Source organism: Meriones unguiculatus, chromosome 17 (assembly GCF_030254825.1).
Source record: "Meriones unguiculatus strain TT.TT164.6M chromosome 17, Bangor_MerUng_6.1, whole genome shotgun sequence".
Taxonomy (NCBI): Eukaryota; Metazoa; Chordata; class Mammalia; order Rodentia; family Muridae; genus Meriones; species Meriones unguiculatus.
This window is the reverse complement of record NC_083364.1, coordinates 92,350,508-92,368,631: the sequence shown is the minus strand read 5'-3', so window position 1 is coordinate 92,368,631 and position 18,124 is coordinate 92,350,508. Positions and strand designations below refer to the sequence as shown.

General features: G+C 47.1%; 2 protein-coding genes across 6 annotated transcripts in view; one reads left to right on the top strand and one right to left on the bottom strand.

Annotated features, from left to right (window-relative positions):
- LOC132648601 (Wilms tumor protein 1-interacting protein-like) overlaps nt 1-15,218 on the bottom strand; it is a 30,866-nt gene extending 15,648 nt beyond the window's left edge. Inside the window, exons 1-2 of one of the 2 annotated variants that reach the window (XM_060370709.1) lie at nt 14,523-15,218; nt 10,214-10,333 (exon numbers count right to left, since the gene is read on the bottom strand). In XM_060370709.1, coding sequence (XP_060226692.1) covers nt 10,268-10,333; nt 14,523-15,218 — 762 coding nt within the window. In that variant the 3' untranslated portion in view covers nt 10,214-10,267. Of the gene's footprint in view, nt 1-10,213; nt 10,334-14,267 lie in introns of both variants that reach the window. The other variant, XM_060370708.1, reaches the window with a different exon arrangement.
- Scaf4 (SR-related CTD associated factor 4) overlaps nt 15,118-18,124 on the top strand; it is a 56,188-nt gene continuing 53,181 nt past the window's right edge. For all 4 annotated transcript variants that reach the window (XM_021660894.2, XM_021660892.2, XM_021660893.2 and 1 more), the window contains exon 1: nt 15,118-15,246. In XM_021660894.2, coding sequence (XP_021516569.1) covers nt 15,217-15,246 — 30 coding nt within the window. In that variant the 5' untranslated portion in view covers nt 15,118-15,216. The remainder of the gene's footprint in view (nt 15,247-18,124) is intronic.

Below are 18,124 nucleotides of genomic sequence, written 5' to 3'. Positions count from 1 at the left end.
CCAAATAAAGTTATAAAACTGCAATCGCACAAAAACAAAAATGCAATTCCCATCTTAGAGAAAAGAAGAGGAAGGTGTGAAGAGGCTAAGAAGGTTACCTAAAGTAACAGAGAACTAGTAGTGAGAGGGAGACAAAACTGCCAAATTAGACTCATAAGAATATTACCACAGGGCTGGAGAGATGTCTCTGGTTAAGAGCACTGGTAGCTCTTCCAGAAGACCCAGGTTCAATTCCCAGCTCACAACTGTCTGTAACTCCAGTTCCTGACACACTCATGCAGACATACAGAGAGGCAAAACACCAATGAACATAAAAATAAATTTTAAAAAAGAATATTACCACACCTCTCCTTAAGATTGGTATGGCAACACTGGGCACATGGGTCACATCTATAATCACAGCAGTCAGGGAGGGAGAGGTAGGCAGAAGGCTGTGAGTTCAAGACCAGCCTGGTCTACAAAGCAAGTCCAGGAGAGCCAAGGCTACACAGAGAAACCCTGTCTCAAAAAAAACCCAAACAAACAAAAAAAAGAAAGAGAGAGAGAGAAAGAAAGAAAGAAAGAAAGAAAGAAAGAAAGAAAGAAATTGATGTCTTACGATTCCAGAGGTTCAGTCCATTATCACCTTGGTGGGAAACCTGGCAGTGTGTAGGTAGACATGGTGCTGGTATCAGGGTCCAGAGGAAGCTGAGCAAACCATTCAGGCAATGATCTGAATTAGATATGGATGGTTTGTTGAATACAACACCCTGAGACTGACCATGGTCATAGAGCGGACTCGGGAGCCAAACTGTGACACTGACTGTCTTTCAGACTTAACTTATAAAAGTAACAACTGCAATTAGCTCAAATGGTGGGGGGGGGGAGGTGAACAGGGTAGTCAACTCTGATTCAAGTTATTTTTGCTAGCTGATCTTTAATTTGATTGGTCCCAAGTAGAGTTTATAGATAGGGCCAGCTGGGCTTATGGCTGGAGAATTTCTAGGAGTAGCAAGGCCACAGAGTAGGCTGAGCATAAACATAGTTTTCAGTCAACCTGATCTTGTACAGACAGCTTTTCCCTATATCAGCAACAAGCTCAGATGATATGGCTGTTGGGCCTGAAATAGAAATGGCTATAGTTATGTTACCCAAAAGGAGCAGGCCTCACCACTGGAGGAGCCGAGAGTTCTACATTTTAATCCACAGCAGAAAGGGACTGGATTCCACACTGGGCAGAGCCTGAGCACATGAGACCTCAAAGCCCGCCCCCAAAGTGACACACTTCCTCCAACAAGGCCACACCTCCTAATAGAGCTGCTGCATAGGGGCCAAGCACTCAAACACATGAATCTACGGGGAGGAGGAGGGGACCTTCAAGCCACCACAAATATATACAGTCTTGAGCACCGAAAGAGAGTTCTGTGGTTTTGTTTGTTTGCTTGTTTGTTTGGTTTGGTTTTTTGAAACAGGGTTTCTCTGTCTTAGACTCACTTTGTAGACCAGGATGGCCTCGAACTGACAGAGATCTGCCTGCCTCTGCCTCTCAGAGTGCTGGGATTCCAGGCGTGTGCCACCAGTCCCAGCTGGGAGAGAGGGTTTTTTTTTTTTTTTTTATGAAAGTTTTTTTTTAAAGATTTATTTATTTATACATATGAGCACTCTATTTGTTCACATTTGCCTACATGGCAGAAGAGTGCATCAGATCCCTTTATAGATTGTTGTGAGCCACCAAGTGGTTGCTGGGAATTGAACTCAGGACCTCTGCAAGAGCAGACAGTGCTCTTAAAGTCTGAGCCATCTCTCCAGCCCTGGGAGAGAGATTTTTAATCCCAAACCTGAATTAGGAGGTCAAAACCCTAGAGTCTCTTGAATGAAGGAAGGATGCCATAATAAGATTAAAGTGAAAAAGAAAAAAGAAAAAGATCAAAGTGGATAGTATAAATCTTCATCATGATCCTTTTCAAAACAGCTACTGCCAATGGACCAGAAAAAGTGTGCGCCTAGATCTTTGGAGAATTGTTGGAAAGTGGACCTAGTACTGATGCTATTTCTTGTGAATTAAGAATGCTAGCCTTGATCACAGAAAGCATTTGTGGCCAGTAGGGTAAATTGAGTTTTAACTATCATTTGTCTTCATGGGACTCAAAGATCTCCTGAATCTATGTTCATCTCCCCAGCTTCTGAGGGCATACGTGGAATTCATTCGTAGCAAAGGCAGCCAATCCCCACAATGTCTCTCAACTTTCTGGAGTGATTAAGAGCCACAGTGGGCCATTTCTCAAATGTTATCTCAAGGAGCTCTAGGCATTCGGAATGGTACATCACAGCCACGCACTTCTCTACAAGAGTGTCTGAGACCCGAGTGATGCAGGGCAGTGGCGATAACACTTTCGGTTAAACTCTCCAGTTCGGTTTCTGAATGCAATCAGATGGGTCGTGAGGAACAACAGCGTGTTACAAATGTAATCAGACCTGTTGCTCCACCTGGCTGCACCTGACAACAGTACATACAGAGTCCCCAACACTTCCATGTATGCACAATCCCCCAAAGACTTGCTTTGTTTTGTTTCTCCACTTCAATACTGAGAAAACCCCAGAAGAATGTTTGTTTGTTTCGCTTGCTTGGGATAATGATGGATTTTTTTCCATCTTCAGTGTTAAGTTAGCACTCTGATGCAAACCTGGATCATAGGACTCCAAAGAGCTGAAGTGACAGACACTTGTTTGTGAAACAAGCTCATACCAAAGAGTAGAGGACATATCTCAGAGAGCTACAGAAGGTTTAAAGAGGAGGTCAGAGAACTGTCCAATTCTCTCTCTCTGAAGTTGCCCTGCCATGCAGGTCCTCCTGGAGAACAGTGCAGTGGGTGTGAGCCTGCATCAGCTTTCAGGCAGGTGGAATGCATCTGGGTGTGCTGTCTGACTGAGATGTGACTTACCAGTCTGGAGAACAGAAGGTCCACAGCTGGTCCAGGCTTCAGTGCAGAAGACTGTACCACTTAGCACTTATAAGCCTGCTGATGCCAGGAAGCCTGACAAGACTCCCACCAACCAGGGTGTGATAGGGAAATATCCAGTCTTGGCCAGGCACAATGCTGCATACCTCTAATCCCAGCACTCAGCACTCAGGAGGCAGAGGCAGGGGGATCTCTGTGAGTTCAAGGCCAGCCTGGTCTACAGTGAGTATCCAGGACAGCCAGGTCTGTTACATGGAGAAATCCTGTCTGGAAAAACAAAAACAAACAAACAAATAAAAAGTAAAAAGAAAAAGAAAAAATATCCAATCTTTGAAGCACCACCTTTCAGGTTGCTAGGCCACAGGCATATAACAAGAGTAGTTCTGTATCTGTGTGTTCTGCAGCCATAGGACAACCAATGGCTGGTTAAAAATATTTGTCTTAGGTGATGGAAAGATGCCTCAGTGGTTAAGAGCACTGGCTGCTTTTCCAAAGGATCTGGGGTTCAAGTCCCAGGACCCACATGGCAGTTCACAACTGTCTGCAATTCCAGTTCCAGGGGATCTAACACACAGGGAGGCAGAACACGAGCATACATAAAATTTTTAAAATGCTTTTTAAAAATTGCATCTGGGGCCCATCACAGTAGTGTACACATTTAATTCCAGCACTTAGAAGGCAGAGACAGGCAAACCTATGTGAGTCCAAGTCCAGTTTGGTCTACATAGTGAGTTCCAGACCAGATAGATACATATGGAGGCTCTATATTTTTTTGGGGGGGTGGGAATAACCATCTAGGGTCAAGGAGATGGCTCAACAGGTAAAGACACTTGCCATGCCAGCCTAATGGTCAGCCCGGACCCCAAGTAAACAGCTGGATCCAGTGGTGCACATCTGCAATCCCAGCACCCCCGTGGTGAGACAGGAGACGGAGGCAGGGAAATTGGTGAGAACTGTGCTACCCATGAAGCACAACAAGAGAAATCCTGCCTTTGCAACAGGGTGGAGGGAAAGCACTAATGTACCCAAAACACCGTCCCCTGGCCTCCTCATGCAGACCACGGCTTCTGCAGACCCTCTCCCTATGGAATTAATCAATTTAAATTAAATTTGAGACACTGCATCTGTGCTGAGGATGTGAAGGCTTTTCTCACTTCTTGTCACCTGTCCTTCCCCCTGCAACACGTCGTGGCACCTACTTCCACAGCACTGACGTGGAGTGGGGATTAGAGTCAGCCTACAGGTGATTTAGAGTTCAGAGGAGGAAGTCCTAGGTTATACATGAACACTGAGCTATGTCATACAAGTGGCCTGAGCATCCATGGGCCTGGTCCGTCCCTCTGGGAATGCAGAGGGACAAAAACAGTGTTTGGGAGTTTGGGGTTTGGTTAGATCTCATCTCAACCACTCCCTGGGTTCTGGGCTGACACCCATCTTGACTTCCTTTCCATGACAGTAGCTTATCATAGGCTCGTTGGGAGGTGTCGTTTTATGAAAAGTGTGTGGTGTGACATGTGGTGTGTGTGAGTGCCTACTGAATATTCATTATTGGATCCGGTAGAGTAAGCATGAGTCATAGCACGAGTGAATCTTCTGTGTTTGCCCTCACCCTCTAAGCTCTCTTCAGTGGACGCAGTCTTTTCTTGAGTCTTGATGAAACGCCATCACCACTCAGTGCTTTCTACTCACTCCTAGGTGACAAATGAGTCACAATAAATCACGAATATCTTCAGGTTATCAGCTAGCATGTCAGAAAGCCAGTTCAACAGTGCGATATCTCCTTTCCCCAACTTTTGCCTGGGAGTCTACACTGGGGTGGAGAGCCGCAGCCCTGTGCCCCATCCTCTCCCAGCTACGTCTCTCCCAGTTTGCCAGTGGCTGATGCAAACTGACCAGGGTGGATCGGGAGAGGGTTGGAAAGGGGTACGGGTCTAGGTCAGCTCTCTTGGCTGCTGGCTTCTTGCTGTGTCTCTGGGTTGCTAGTGGCAAGAACTCACTCCATCATGGCTGCTTTGAGAGCTCTGTGGGTTTTCTGGGCCCTTTCCTCCTTCTACATGCCTTGACATCACGGGATGTGCCTTCTGGAGTCCTTCTTTAACTTAACCCAGGGCTCTTAGTGGTCAACCCCAGCCTCCAGGTGGCCATTAACTTCAAATGAAAGGACTTCACAGTACCAGCCAACCACCTAGGCCTGAGTGGGCCTCAGCAAACACTCAGATCACTCCTCTATGCATCCTAGATCCCAATATCACAGCATTGATCCTGTTGCCAGAAAAGACTGTGTTTGGCACTTTGAGTCTTGAGCATCTTTAAATCTAAGCATATTACAAGTAGGAGGTCCCTTTGAGGGGTCACTTCACTGTCCAGCTTTGCTAGCCCGTGAATCTCACTTTATCTACCACCTACGGGGGTTACATCTCGGAACTTTCCTAGCGACCCCAAACATCGTATGTATAAGGTCAGAACAGAAGTTGGCAAACTTTTGTAAAAAAAGTCAGATAGTATGTATTTCAGGCACTCTGCGTTGAGTCTTTGTCTCAACTCTGCCACTGTAGTTTAGAAGCAGTCATAAACAATACATAGGTACATTAGCATGTCTATGTCCTAGGCTGGGCACTGTGGCGTTTGCCTTTGATGGCAGCATTCAGGAGGAAGAGGCAGGTGGATCTCTGAGTTCAAGGCCAGTCTGGTCTATAGATTGAGTTCCAGGTCAGCCAGAACTATACAGAGAAACCCTGTCTCAAAAATCCAAAAAAGCAAAACAACCCCCCCAAAAAACAAACAAACAAAAACAAAACAAACAAAAAAAAAAACTGTCCTTGCAGGTAAAATGGTACATACCTTTAATCCCAGCATTTGGAAGGCAGAGCCAGGTAGATCTCTGTGAGTTCAAGGCCATCCTGGTCTACAAAGTGAGTTCCAGGACAGCCAGAGCTGTTATACAGAGAAACCCTGTCTCAAAAAAAGGAAAGAAGAAAGAAAAAGAAAGAAAGCTGTCCTCATAGAAACTGTCACCAAATTAAAGCTGAGCCTTGGCTTAGAAGAAGCCCTACATTCCTGTGTTGGTTAGTTCTTTCGTGGCTGTGACAAATACCTGAGAGAACCAACTTAAAGAGAAGAAGGGTTGATTTTGCCTCGTGGTTTCAGAAGTTTCGAACATGGTTGTTCAGCCCCTCCAGTCGGCCAGTGATGGAGCAGGGTTTCATCATGGTTGACAGCGCACTGTGGAGCCGAGCTACTCACTCATGACAGCCATGAAGCAAAGAGACGGGAAGTGGCCAGGACAAAATATAGGCCTGACCACACTCTCTCGGTGGCCCACTTCCTCCAGCAAGGCCCCACCTTCTCACACTGTGCCTCTAGGGGCTGCAGCGGTAACTCGGTGAGTAGGGGACCCAGTGTGCTGCAAGCCCCAGGTTCAATACAAAGCACTGCCTAAAATGGGATGGTGGAGGCACAGGGTCCAAAGTAGTACTGCCAAGTGGGGCCGAGACTTTAACCTCGTGCCAATCACGAACAGTTCATATCCAACCACAGCAACTCCTGGCCTCATAGCCCAACAACAGAGGAGTGGGAACCAGGGACAAGCAATCACTTTTTCCAAACCTCTTTCAATATGTGTCTCCTTCCATTCGGAGGCTTCCCTTCCTAGTCTGACCACTTGCGTGTATTATCTCAAAGTTGGGGAAAGCTATGAAGTGCTTCCCTTGCAAACCTACATGACTTTGCCTTGTCACATGTTGTAACTGTTGGTGTATTAGCATCATCAGTCAAGGGTGACGCAGAAGGGTTTAAAAACATGTTGGGCTTAGGCTGGAGACGTAGGTCAGTAGATAGAGGGCTGCTTTTGCTGTGCTTGGACTTTCAAAAACAAAGACAGGAATACTAGAATTGTCAGGCAATATTAGCAGCAAGTGTTGAGTGGCGGTTCAGCAGGTGGCATGTGTGTTCGTAAAAACAATGCAACTTCATTTTGGCTGCTTATACAACCGTTTCTCTACAGTCAGCCCTCTATATTTTGAGGTTCAACCAACCATTCAGAAATATTTGAAAAAATACATATGTATGGAACAGGTAACAGGCATTTTCTTCTCATTATTCCAACAACAATTTAGATAACAACTACTTGCAAGGTATTGACATTACATTAGGCTGCATGCAAATACCATGCATGTAAAGTAACCTCAGATTCTGTTACACTTGGGGAATCCTAGAATCAATCTGCTGTAGATACTGAGGGGCTGCATTTATTTGGGTTTTTTTTGTTCAAATGTAACTGCCTTTAGACCCACCTACCTTTCAGTCATCATTTTCTTTCCTTCTTTCTCTTTTTCCTAGTAGGCATGTGCATGTCTGCTGGGGCGACAGACTGCATGTCAGGACTTAGACCCAGATAGCACTAGGATTCCGTGTAAACCTTGTATCATGGGGCCAGTGAAATGGCTCAGTGGGTAAAGGCTTGAATTTGAACCCTGGAACTCAGGAGAGGATTAACTCCACAAAATTGTCTTCTAACCTCCGTTGCATGCTGTGACATACACACATGAACAAACATATACAGACACACACACATGCATACTACATGCCTTGTGTAAGGCTTCTGTACATTTTTGAAAAGCTAAGAAAACAAAACTTCCCTAAGATCCCAACTGTTTGTACCACTGAGTGCTCCCTTCTTGAAAGTCTTGGCTCTTTCCTACACCTCCTAGTCTGGGCAATAGCAGTTTAAAGCTCTTGGATACAAGCCGGGTGTGGTGGCACACCCTTTAATCCCAGCGCTGGGGAGGCAGCGGCAGCTGGAGCTCTGTGAGTTTGACCCTAGCCTGGTCTACAAAGAGAGTCGAGAACAGCCAGGGCTACACAGAGAAACCCTGTCTCAAAAAACAAACAAACAAAAATATTTTGAAGACAGAAGCTGGCACAAAAGAAGTCAGGTGGGGCCCATCTGGAATGAAACATTAGAAAGAACCATTTGCTTTCCATTCTTTGTCTAAAAATAGTTTCTTGAGCCTTTGGGGAGTGAGATGTTTTCTGGCCACACCTGTGACTGCAGTCAGCATCCCTTTCACCAAAATGAGTCAACATGCCAAGGGCGCAGAACTGACCAGAAAACAGCTCTCATCCATGCTCTTTGTCCTCTGAATATTGATTCTGTTTACTCTTTTCAAAAATGCAAGCTTTTTTACAATGGCTTTCTACACTTCCCATTTCACTCCTACATTATGAACAAATGAATCTGCATAAATCTGTGCGTCAAAAAAGAAGGCAAGTTTGCAAGGGATTGCAGTGCTCTGCTGATTTTTATCATTCACGTGTATTTATGATCCTCTTGCCACTTCTTTAAGTAGGGTGCATTCCTACTGCTGCAAGGTCTGGCCACAAAGCACAGCTGTTGTGAGATTTTGTCATTTGCCTCAAAATGTGCTAATGGAAGATTTACCTGGTCTGCCTGGAGAGTGAGATGGAAATACAGCAGTGGCTATGCAAATGGCTGCAGAGGTACCCCTTTCTTCAGCACAAAGAAATGCTAGAAATTGCAGCTGAGGCACCTAAGGTCTGGCCCATAGCACACATCTCTAGAGCCCTTGTTTAAACCTCCCAAACAGCCAACATAAAACCAAACAACCCTCCTAAGTTAACCACCTCAAACACATGGATCTTTAAAATCAAATCTTGTCCCTTACACACTGAAATATCAATAGATGGTGACAACGCTTGTCTGAACTGCCATTCTCCCACCCAGTAGCTACGACACTGCCCAACAGCTGCAATACATTGACTCCTGAAAACACCAAAGCTGAGCTTGTCATCTCCCCTAAGTCCCGTGGGAGTCCAGCTCAAATTTCCATAATTCCTTAGCCAGACTGATATCATTTATGTCAAAGATGAAATAATCCTGTTGGTTGAAGAGGAAGAATCTTTTATTGTGAGCCTATTTTAGGGTCTTCTGACATCACAGAAAGAGGTAGTTACAATTTTACAGTTAAGCTTCCTGAAGGCTCGTGTTTGAACTTTTGGTGCCAGCTGGTTGTAAAACATTTGGGAGGTAGGCTCTAGTCCTGGGAAGGGGAATGCTGAGGACAGCAGTCTAGCCTGTCCCTGCCCACGCCTTTGGCTTCCTGGCTCCCTCTGCCATGGACCAACCCATTTCAACCACCATGTTTTCCCTGCCGCATTGGACCATACTGTACAGCAAAATACTCTTGTCTTTTCTCAGGTTGTGTCTTGCAGTACAGTAGGAGAAAAGTAACTAACACAGAGGTAGAGAGAAGGCAGGGGTATGTAGTATTAGGCATAGATAAGAGCAATGCAAGGTGACAGGTGCTATCCTGGACATACAGAAATGTGGGGGAGATCTTGAGACTGGCTAAGAGGAGTGCGAGGAGGCTTTCCTGGAAACCGCTTGTAACAAGGAGAGTAGGTGTTCAACACATCCTGAATCACAGAAAGTTATCCGTGGCTATCATCAGCTACACCAAATGGAGGGAGGAGCAGGAGGAGCTTTAGGTAAGCGTAGAGGCCCAGCTTTGTTAGTCCCCAAATGTGTTCAAGGACTGATAAGATTTGCGTTTTATTGTGAGGTCTTAGCTAACATTTGCCAGATAATGGATGTCTAGAAAGGCAAGGATAGAAGTCTGGAGATCCACTAAGTTCTGAATTTTCCAATGCAGTCTTAGTTGTCCTATGGGTGACAGCTCTCATAGAAGCAAATGGATTTAGAAAATTCGGAGGACATTCAAGTGAGAGAGGTGACATGAAGTGGTGGAAGGCAATAGGTAAGCTTGAAAATAAAACCTGACATCTGTTGTATAAACAGATATACAATGATGTACAACACATTGGTCAACTGCCATGCTCTACTTGAGCTCACTGGGAATCTGGCTCTGAAAACAGGATCCCCATGCCCATTTCAGACCAGAACATGTCTGTCTCAAGTGTCCTTCCAGTCCTCATCTGGGCATGGACTGGGACCTAACTCTGTAACAGGGAGGGCAAAAACATTTCCAACAGAGATTACTAGTGCTTATCCCATGATATAAAAATGCCTGCAATGGAAAAAGAAGCCGGAAGTTCAGCTATGGGAAGGTCACCCCGAGAGAAAGCTTAACTGTAACTCAAGCTGGACATTCAGTGTCTGATGATGTTTTAAGTATCTGATTTGATTATGTCTGTCTGTCTACCTTGCTGCTATTTCTTTTCTCCTTTTTTTTTTTTTTAAGTTTGGCTAGTTTTATACTTAATACATTCGCTCATTCAAGATCAAACGTCCTTACGGTTTCTGTAGATCATGCTCCAGATCACACAGAGTAAATGTCTCGCATGTATCCTCAGCTGGTGGCACTGCTTCCAAAACGCTGGAGGAAGTGGATTACTGAAGAGTCCGGCCCTTTTTCCTAGATGAAGAAAGCGAGGTGTTCAAGCTGCCCTCTCACTACCGTGGAGCCTCATATTGTTGTACCTTTCCCTCCATGATCGACCACAGCCCTTTTAGCCTCTAAGCCAGTGGTTCTCAGCCTGTGAGTCTCAACCCCTTAGATGGGAGGGGGCAGCAATGACCCTTTCACAGGGTCACCTGAGACTATCAGAAAACACAGATATCACATTATCATTCACAACAGTAGCAAAACTAGTTATGAAGTAGCACCAAAAATAATTTTATGGCTGGGGATCACCACAACAGGAAGGACTGTATTAAAGGGTTGCAGCATTTGGAAGGTTGAGAGCCACTGCTCTAAGCCGAAATAAATCCTTTCTCAGTTAAGCTGCTTCTTTTCAGCCAGGCAGTGGTGCTGCATGCCTTTAGCCCCAGCACTCAGGAGGCAGACACAGGTGGATCTCTGAGTCCAAGGCCAGCCTGCTCTACAGAATGAGGTCCAGGACAGCCAGGGCTACAGAGAAACTGTCTTGAAAACCAAACCAAACCAAACAATATTGTTTCTTGTCAAATATCAATCACAACAATATGGTAAAGTAACCTTTATTTGCTTGATTTGCCATCTTAGAGGCTTGCTGCCTCCATCTGCTAACCTAGTTCTGGAAGCCTCTAGCCTCTATACAATCTAACCTAGGCATGTTTTCATCCTGAGACTTACTGCTGAATAAGCTCACCATTTCTAGTTCTTTCTGAACTCTCCCTGGCTGGTTAAATTCAGCTGTTCTGGCTCAAACTCCCCTTCAAGGTAACTGATTCAAACTGGCTTCTCTCAGTTTATCATTGAATAGCTCTGTTTGGCCTCTAACAATCTGTTCTAATCTGGCTCCTTCTCATTCTATCTTCACCTGTGTCTAACTTGTTCTCTCTTCAACCTATCTCTGTTAAACTCTCCCTGTAAAAATAGCCTCTGAATTCCATGAACTGAACTGCCACACAGTTCTGCCGCACTGATTCTGCCAAACTGCCTGGAACTCAGAGATCTGCATTCCTCTGTCTCCTGAGTTCTGGGATTAAAGGCATGTACCACCATGGCTGGACCTAAGCTGTTCTTTACCTGAAACAGCATTATACGAGGCTGGCCTTGAACTCACAGATCTGCTTGCCTCTGTCTCCCAACTAAAGGTGTGTCTATTCCAGCCAGATCACACAGACCTAGAAGGTCTTTGGATGAGATCTCTTGCCAGAGCAGCCATGTTCTGAATTAAAATTCCTCTACAAGAAATTAGCTGGGCTCTGTGGCACACACCTTTGACCCCAGCACTGGGGAGGCAGAGGCAATCGGATCTATGTGAGTTTGAGGCCAGCCTGGTCTACAGAGAGAGTTCCAGGACAGCCAGGATCTGTTACACAGAGAAGCCCTGCCCTGAAAAACCAAACCAGCCAACCAAGCAAATCACTTGTGGTGTTGCATGTGGGAGGTGGCAGCAGGACAACTACCTATCAAGTCTGAGGCCACCCTGGAATGGATGAGATCCTGTTACAGGGATAAAAAAAAAAAAAAAAAAAAAAAAGACTGGCAAGATGACACTACTTTAATGTTATATTGAGTTCAATCCTTAGGAATTAACCTAGGATGGAGAGAACTCTAACAATTGTCCTCGAATTGCCACAAACATGCACGCCAGGGCATGAGTGAACCTGTACTCACATACACTCAAACCAAACTTAAAGATACTAAGACTCATGACCAAACCTTCGGCAGAAGGGGAGTTAGTATGACGTGGAAAGGATAAGAGCCCCACAAGGACCAAATATATCTGGGCACAGGGTTTTTTTCTGAAACTGTTTCTCCAACCAAGGACCATGTATGGATATAACCTAGAACCTTTGCTCGGACAAAGCTCGTGGTAGCTCAATAACCAATTGGTTTCCCATAGTAAGGGGAACAGGGACTATCTCTGACAGGAACTCAATGGCAGGCTCTTTGACCTCCCCACCCCCCAAGGGAGGAGCAGTCCTGCTAGGCCACAGAGGAGAACTTTGCAGCCAGTCCTGAAGATACCTGATAAAACAGGATCGGAGGAATGGGGAGGAGGTCCCCCCCATCAGTGGACTTGGAAAGGGGCAGGATGGAGCTGAGGGAGGGAGGGTGGGATTGGGAGGGAATGAGGGAGCAGGATACAGAGTTAATAAAATGTAACTAATAATAATAAACATTAATAATAATAAAGTAAATTACAATATATATATATTTTAAAGAATAAAATGGATTAGTACAGGGTGTTTTCCTTCAGCAGCTAAGTGAGCACACTTCCTTCACCCTCATACAAACTCTCCCCTCATCCAGTGCCCCTGACATCCTCACAACTTGTAACCTTACCTGGCCCCCACTTCTGTGATGTGTATTAATTGGGCTTTTGCCCTCAACACCCTAGCCACGGTGTAAGATAAGCTTCTGATATTAAACCAACACCCCCAGCACATCCTAATGGTTTGTTAATTGATAGGTAATAATTAGGTGTATTTATTGGGTTCAGTGTGGGACAGAAAGTGCACATATATAGTGAGTAGAGGTTAGCTCAGAGTAAATGACAGAGCCACTAAAGCAGATTATTTATTATCTAGGGTTTTAAAAATATTTTTTATTTTATGTACATTGATGATCTGACTGCATGTCTGAGGGTGTCAGATCCCTTGAGTTACAGGAAGTTGTGAGATGCCATGTGGGTGCTGGGAATTGAGCAAGCAGTGTTCTTAACTAGAGCCATCCACCGTTTAGGTTTTTTTAAACCAGGGTTTCTCTGTGTAGCCATGGGTTAGAACTCTGTAGACTAAGCTGGCCTTGAACTCAGAGACCCATCTGGCTCTGCCTCCAGGTGTGTGCCACCACTGTCTTATTGCTTCTCGTATGAGGGAATAAATACACTCAGAATCCTCTCTTGAGGCTCTTGAAATTTACTGTTAAATCTTGTCAGCCACAGCTATCCTCCTGAGATATTTCCCAACCCTTTCCCTGCTGGACTTCAACCTCACTCTCCAGAGATTTGGGTTTTTTTTGTTGTTTGTTTTTGCTCCCAACTTGTTGTTCTTAAACACCTCTGTTTCTTGTCTATCAGCTCCTTCCAGCTACGAAGAACTGTTCCAGGTACCTACCTCCTCTCAGCCATTTTTCTGGACTCCAGAAACCCTCACCTACTCTCCAGAAACCCTCACCTACTCTCCCAGGGGCAGCTCAAATGGCTCGAACCCCCAAAGATAACCATCCAGCCCTGTGACTTTGGTAATTACCTCTACTAGGCTTCACTCTCTCCACTGTGATGGAGGGCACTGTTGACAGGCACTGACGCAGAAGCTTGGCACAGAGATGAAATAACGGACTCGCCTGTCTTGCAGACCCTGGCACACGTAAGGTGACCTACAAGTGTTAACCATTACTCACTCCCTCAAACCCACCACTCACGCCCTTCAAGAAGCACTGTGCATCTTCCTTGACAGCACCCCTCCGGAACACCATTCTGTCCCTTCCCACTTCCTTAGTCCTTCCTACACTGCCTGCGATCTTCGGCCTCATCCTCCCCACAGCCTGAAGCCGCGTGTCCCTGACTACACTTTTTTTCACACCTGGGTAACACTTTGCACGACACCAACCTACGCTTAAACGACCCCCATAGCAACAAAATCCTAACTGTTAGGGGCTGCTGTCGGTGGCGCCAGTTGCTTTCCCTAAGTTCCAGCGGGCTGCCCTCCCGAGGAGAGGGGATGGTACAATGCGCATGGCCCAGGGGGGTCCCTCCTTTTCGTTTGCTCGCCATTTTCTCCGGGAAGTGTTCCCGAACTTTCAGGGTGACGAGTCAGGGTGAGGCCCTCTTGCTTCAATAATCGTGCTCTCAAGTGCCTGCCCTCTCCAAAAAAAGTGAGGTTTCTGCAGCAGAAAAACTTTCATTTTCACACACCCGATCGACAGCGGTCGCAGCGCCGCGGCAGGCAGTGAGAACTCAAGGAAAGTGAATCAGGGCAGCAGTTCTGCCGAGAACGGTAACAACCGGGTTTGGGGACATCAGCGTGAGGGGTCTGGAGGCTGCTCAGGACTTCGGCCAGGTCCGCACGGTGTCCTCGCGAGCGCACAGCCCTAACCCACGCAGTTGGGCGGGCGCGGGGCTGCCCGGACGAGGTCGCAGCCGGGAGCTTCGGGGACGGCAGACGCTCACCCTCCGCGCTTTGTTCGTCGCAGCAGCGGGGCGTCGTCCAGCCTGGGCGCAATGGCACCCCGGGAGCCCTCGTCCGGAACCCGAGCCCAGGAGATCTGCACTCTGCGCGGCCACCACCGGCGGGAAAGCGCGCGGGGCGGTGCCGTCACGCGCTGGCGGCTCGGCGCGCGGCAAGGGCGGGGCGGGGGCGGGGCCGAGCGCGAGCGGGGCGGGGCCGTGCGCAGGAAGCTCTCGGAGGCCCGAGCTGTCCCAGGGTGCTCCGCGCGGCGTGCACTCCGGTCGCTGCCGCCATCCTGCTGGCGAAAGAGAGGAGAGAGACAGAGAGGCCCGCCCGCTAGCCGGCCGGGCCAGTGTGGGCCAGTGCGTGAGGGCGCGGGGGACCGTGTCAGCGCGACGCAGAGCGCAGCCGCCACCGCCAAACGGACATGTTGGAGCCCCGCGCTGCCGCCGCCTCCCTTCCCTCCTCCGGCGCACGGGACTGAGCGGGGGCCCGCCGCCTCTGCCCGAGCTCGACCGGCCCAGCCTCGCCGCCTCGGCCGCAGCCCCTTCCTGCCCGGCCTCGGCCTCCGCCGCTCGTCGCCTCCCGTCTTCCTCTCCCCCACGCCCGGGCCCTGCCGGCTCCCGGCCCTGCTTTGCCGCGGCGCGAGGTCTATGTGACCGGCGGGCCCGGAGCAGCCGCCGCCGCAACGCGAACATGGACGCCGTCAACGCCTTCAACCAGGAGGTGAGGGGTGCTCGGGGCAGGTCTACGCGGGCCGGCCGGGCCGCTTCTCCCGCTGCCCCGGGGCTTTCGAGCACCGAGTCGGGGAGGGGACGCTTCCTGCCCCGGGTTCTGGGGCGGCGGGCCTGGAGCCGAGAGGTCGCGGCCACCGCCGGGGGCTGACCCTGCGCCCCTCCCCCGCCAGTGCCCCCTTCGCCCCCTTCCGGCCTGTGCCGGCTCCGGCTTCTCCAACGTGGCCCCTAGTGCTCCGGGCCCGGTTATCGGCTTGGCGGGGCCGGGATCCCGCCAGGGGCAGCAACGGAGCGCGGGCGGGCCGACTTAGGGGCGGGAGTTCCCGCGGGTCGTGGGGCCGGCGTAGCAGCCGCTCAGCTCTCCTGTTGCTCAGGCCTCGGCGCGTCGGCCGCTGGACTCTGATCCCGGCTGGCGGAGAGTTAGAGTGTCTGCCCTCCGCCTCCTGGATTGACACCCTCACGAGTAAACAGAGCGGTAGTTCCTTAGCCTTTCTACCTGGAACGTACCTTTTCTTAACAACGTGACACCTAAAAAGTTGAATGGGAGAGCAAGAGTATATGCCCCGCCTTAGTCCGCTAGAAAGGCTTCTTGGGTCTACACTTGTTTGCTCTCCCGCACTGCCCTCCCGGAGTACTTAATCCTCAGCTCCCTTCTTCAGGAACATTAACATGTGAAAACCTCCTCAAACCGGGAACAAAGCTGCCTGCCACCTTAAACCTCTCTAGTTGTATCTCTGATCATTCCAGGTGCTGCTTTTGGAAGCATAAAGTCCATACCGTCTTATTTTTCTGAATGGATTTGGGAGGAGGAGACGACCCTTGCTGCTTTAAAACGCAGTTACAGACTGGAAACTATTATGGATTGAGTTGGATTATGTTTCCCGTTTCACATACTAAAGATAAACCAGCATTGAAGAAATCTGATGTCATAGTGTGACACGTGTTGATGTGGTGTCAGAACTTGCTCCATATCACGATGAGATGTTTGTGGCTCAACTCGCAATAGGATTAGGGCTGTTACTCCCCTTTCTATTTGTAGTACCAAAGCAGGGGACCCTCCAATTAACCTTGCAGTTGAGAATATTTATTGCTGTACCGGTTACCCCTTACAGAATATTTTTGTTCAACTGAAGAGTACATGTCTTCACAAGTGAAATTAAAAAGGTCACTGGTGGTGATTTTCAAAATAGTAAAAAAATTTGGGTTCCCAGAAAGTTGGTAATAATGCTCCAAATATTCCAGAGTTCAACAGTGGCTTTGTGTAATTGCCCTCTTTATGGGTGCCTGGCAAATGGCTCTTAAATAGATGGGAATTTACACAAATGCCGGTCAAGAGATTTCAGGCGTACATCTTAAGATGAAAACGAGCTTGAAGGTTTTTAGTGTATTTTTAAAGGCCAGAACTACTCTGTCCTGATTTAAGGTATCACGGAAGGTGATGTCAAGTACTCTGTTAGAGTATCTAATATTAACCTCTGCACTTAGGCCTTGTAGTCTACCAGGGGAGTGGTCAACAGATTAAAGACTCAAAGCCACTGAACCTTTTAAGGGTAAGAATTTAGAAGCTTAGGGGTGAGTGGATAAGAAATATAACCTAAAGCTGCAGTCAGTAATTGCTTTGCAGTAGCAAACTTAGGGGTGTTTGACTCTTTGAGAAGGGGAAATAGTATTTTGACCTTTTAAACGGCATAATGAGCATTTTCTCTGGTTAAATTCCCTTTTATTCCTAGTCTTTATGAACTTGAAGGTATGTTTATTAGGCATATGTTGCCATTGCCAACTCTTTCTGCTAAATTGCAAATTAAAACCTATGTTCTTGTGCCTTCTTGATTTAGTGCTTATTCTCTATTTTTCCTTATTCAGAAAACATGAGTAATTAGGTCCTTGTAACATTGAATCTCCCAGATCTGTTGTTTTAAAAATATTTGAATGTTGTTCATCTGTGTCCTATGGGAAGGGTCTCTGTCATCACTTAGGAGTCTATCAAGTAGAACTTTAGTTGATGAAAAAAGTTTCTCCTTTGAGCTCTGTGTGTTGTGGGGTGCCCATAAGGTATTAGTGAAAACACAGGAGAAGAAAAGGTGTCAGTTTTAGGATTTCAGAGAAGGTAAGGGTGTGAAGAGGCAGCAATGCTGAGAAGGAGTAGTAATTGGATGGAAGTGTGTAGTGTGATATTTATTGTCTAAAATACTTGAATTTCATTTTTGTCTGTGAGTGAGTAAACTTTGAATTTTTAAGTAGCAAAATTGTGGTGGTGTGGTATGTGAGAGGCAGGTATATAGTTCAGGAGAGGCATGAAAAGATGTGACCAAAGGAATTCATGGACCTTGGTACCTGGTAGTTTATAAACACCTTTTGTCACTGTTCTATATGCTCAGGCAGTGATGGTGACTGACACATGTCAGTCTTCAAAAGTATGTTTAGTGGAGAAGTCAGAGTGTTTGGTTTTGAAATAGGTTAGTTACTAGTTATTTTAAGATTTGTTATGTATACAGTGTTCTGTCTGCATGTGTGCCTGCATGCCAGAAGAGGGCACCAGATACCATTACAAATGGTTGTCTTTACAGATGGTTGTGAGCCACCATGTAGTTGCTGGAGATTGAATTCAAAACCAGTGCTCTTAACCTCTGAGCCATCTCTCCAGACCCTGATGACCTCTTCTTGAGCACACACATACATGCAGATAGAATATCCATATACATGAAATAAACTTTAAAGGAGAGAATTGAGCATTTTCAAGGAAGAGATGTGAAAAGGTGAATTTAAAGCAGCAAGAGAAGGTGGTTGCCTTGGAAGGTTGTGAGGAAAAGGAAAGATTGGGAATGATGTCAGGGAGGTCTGTCTTGATACAGAAGGTAAAGAAAAGTGAA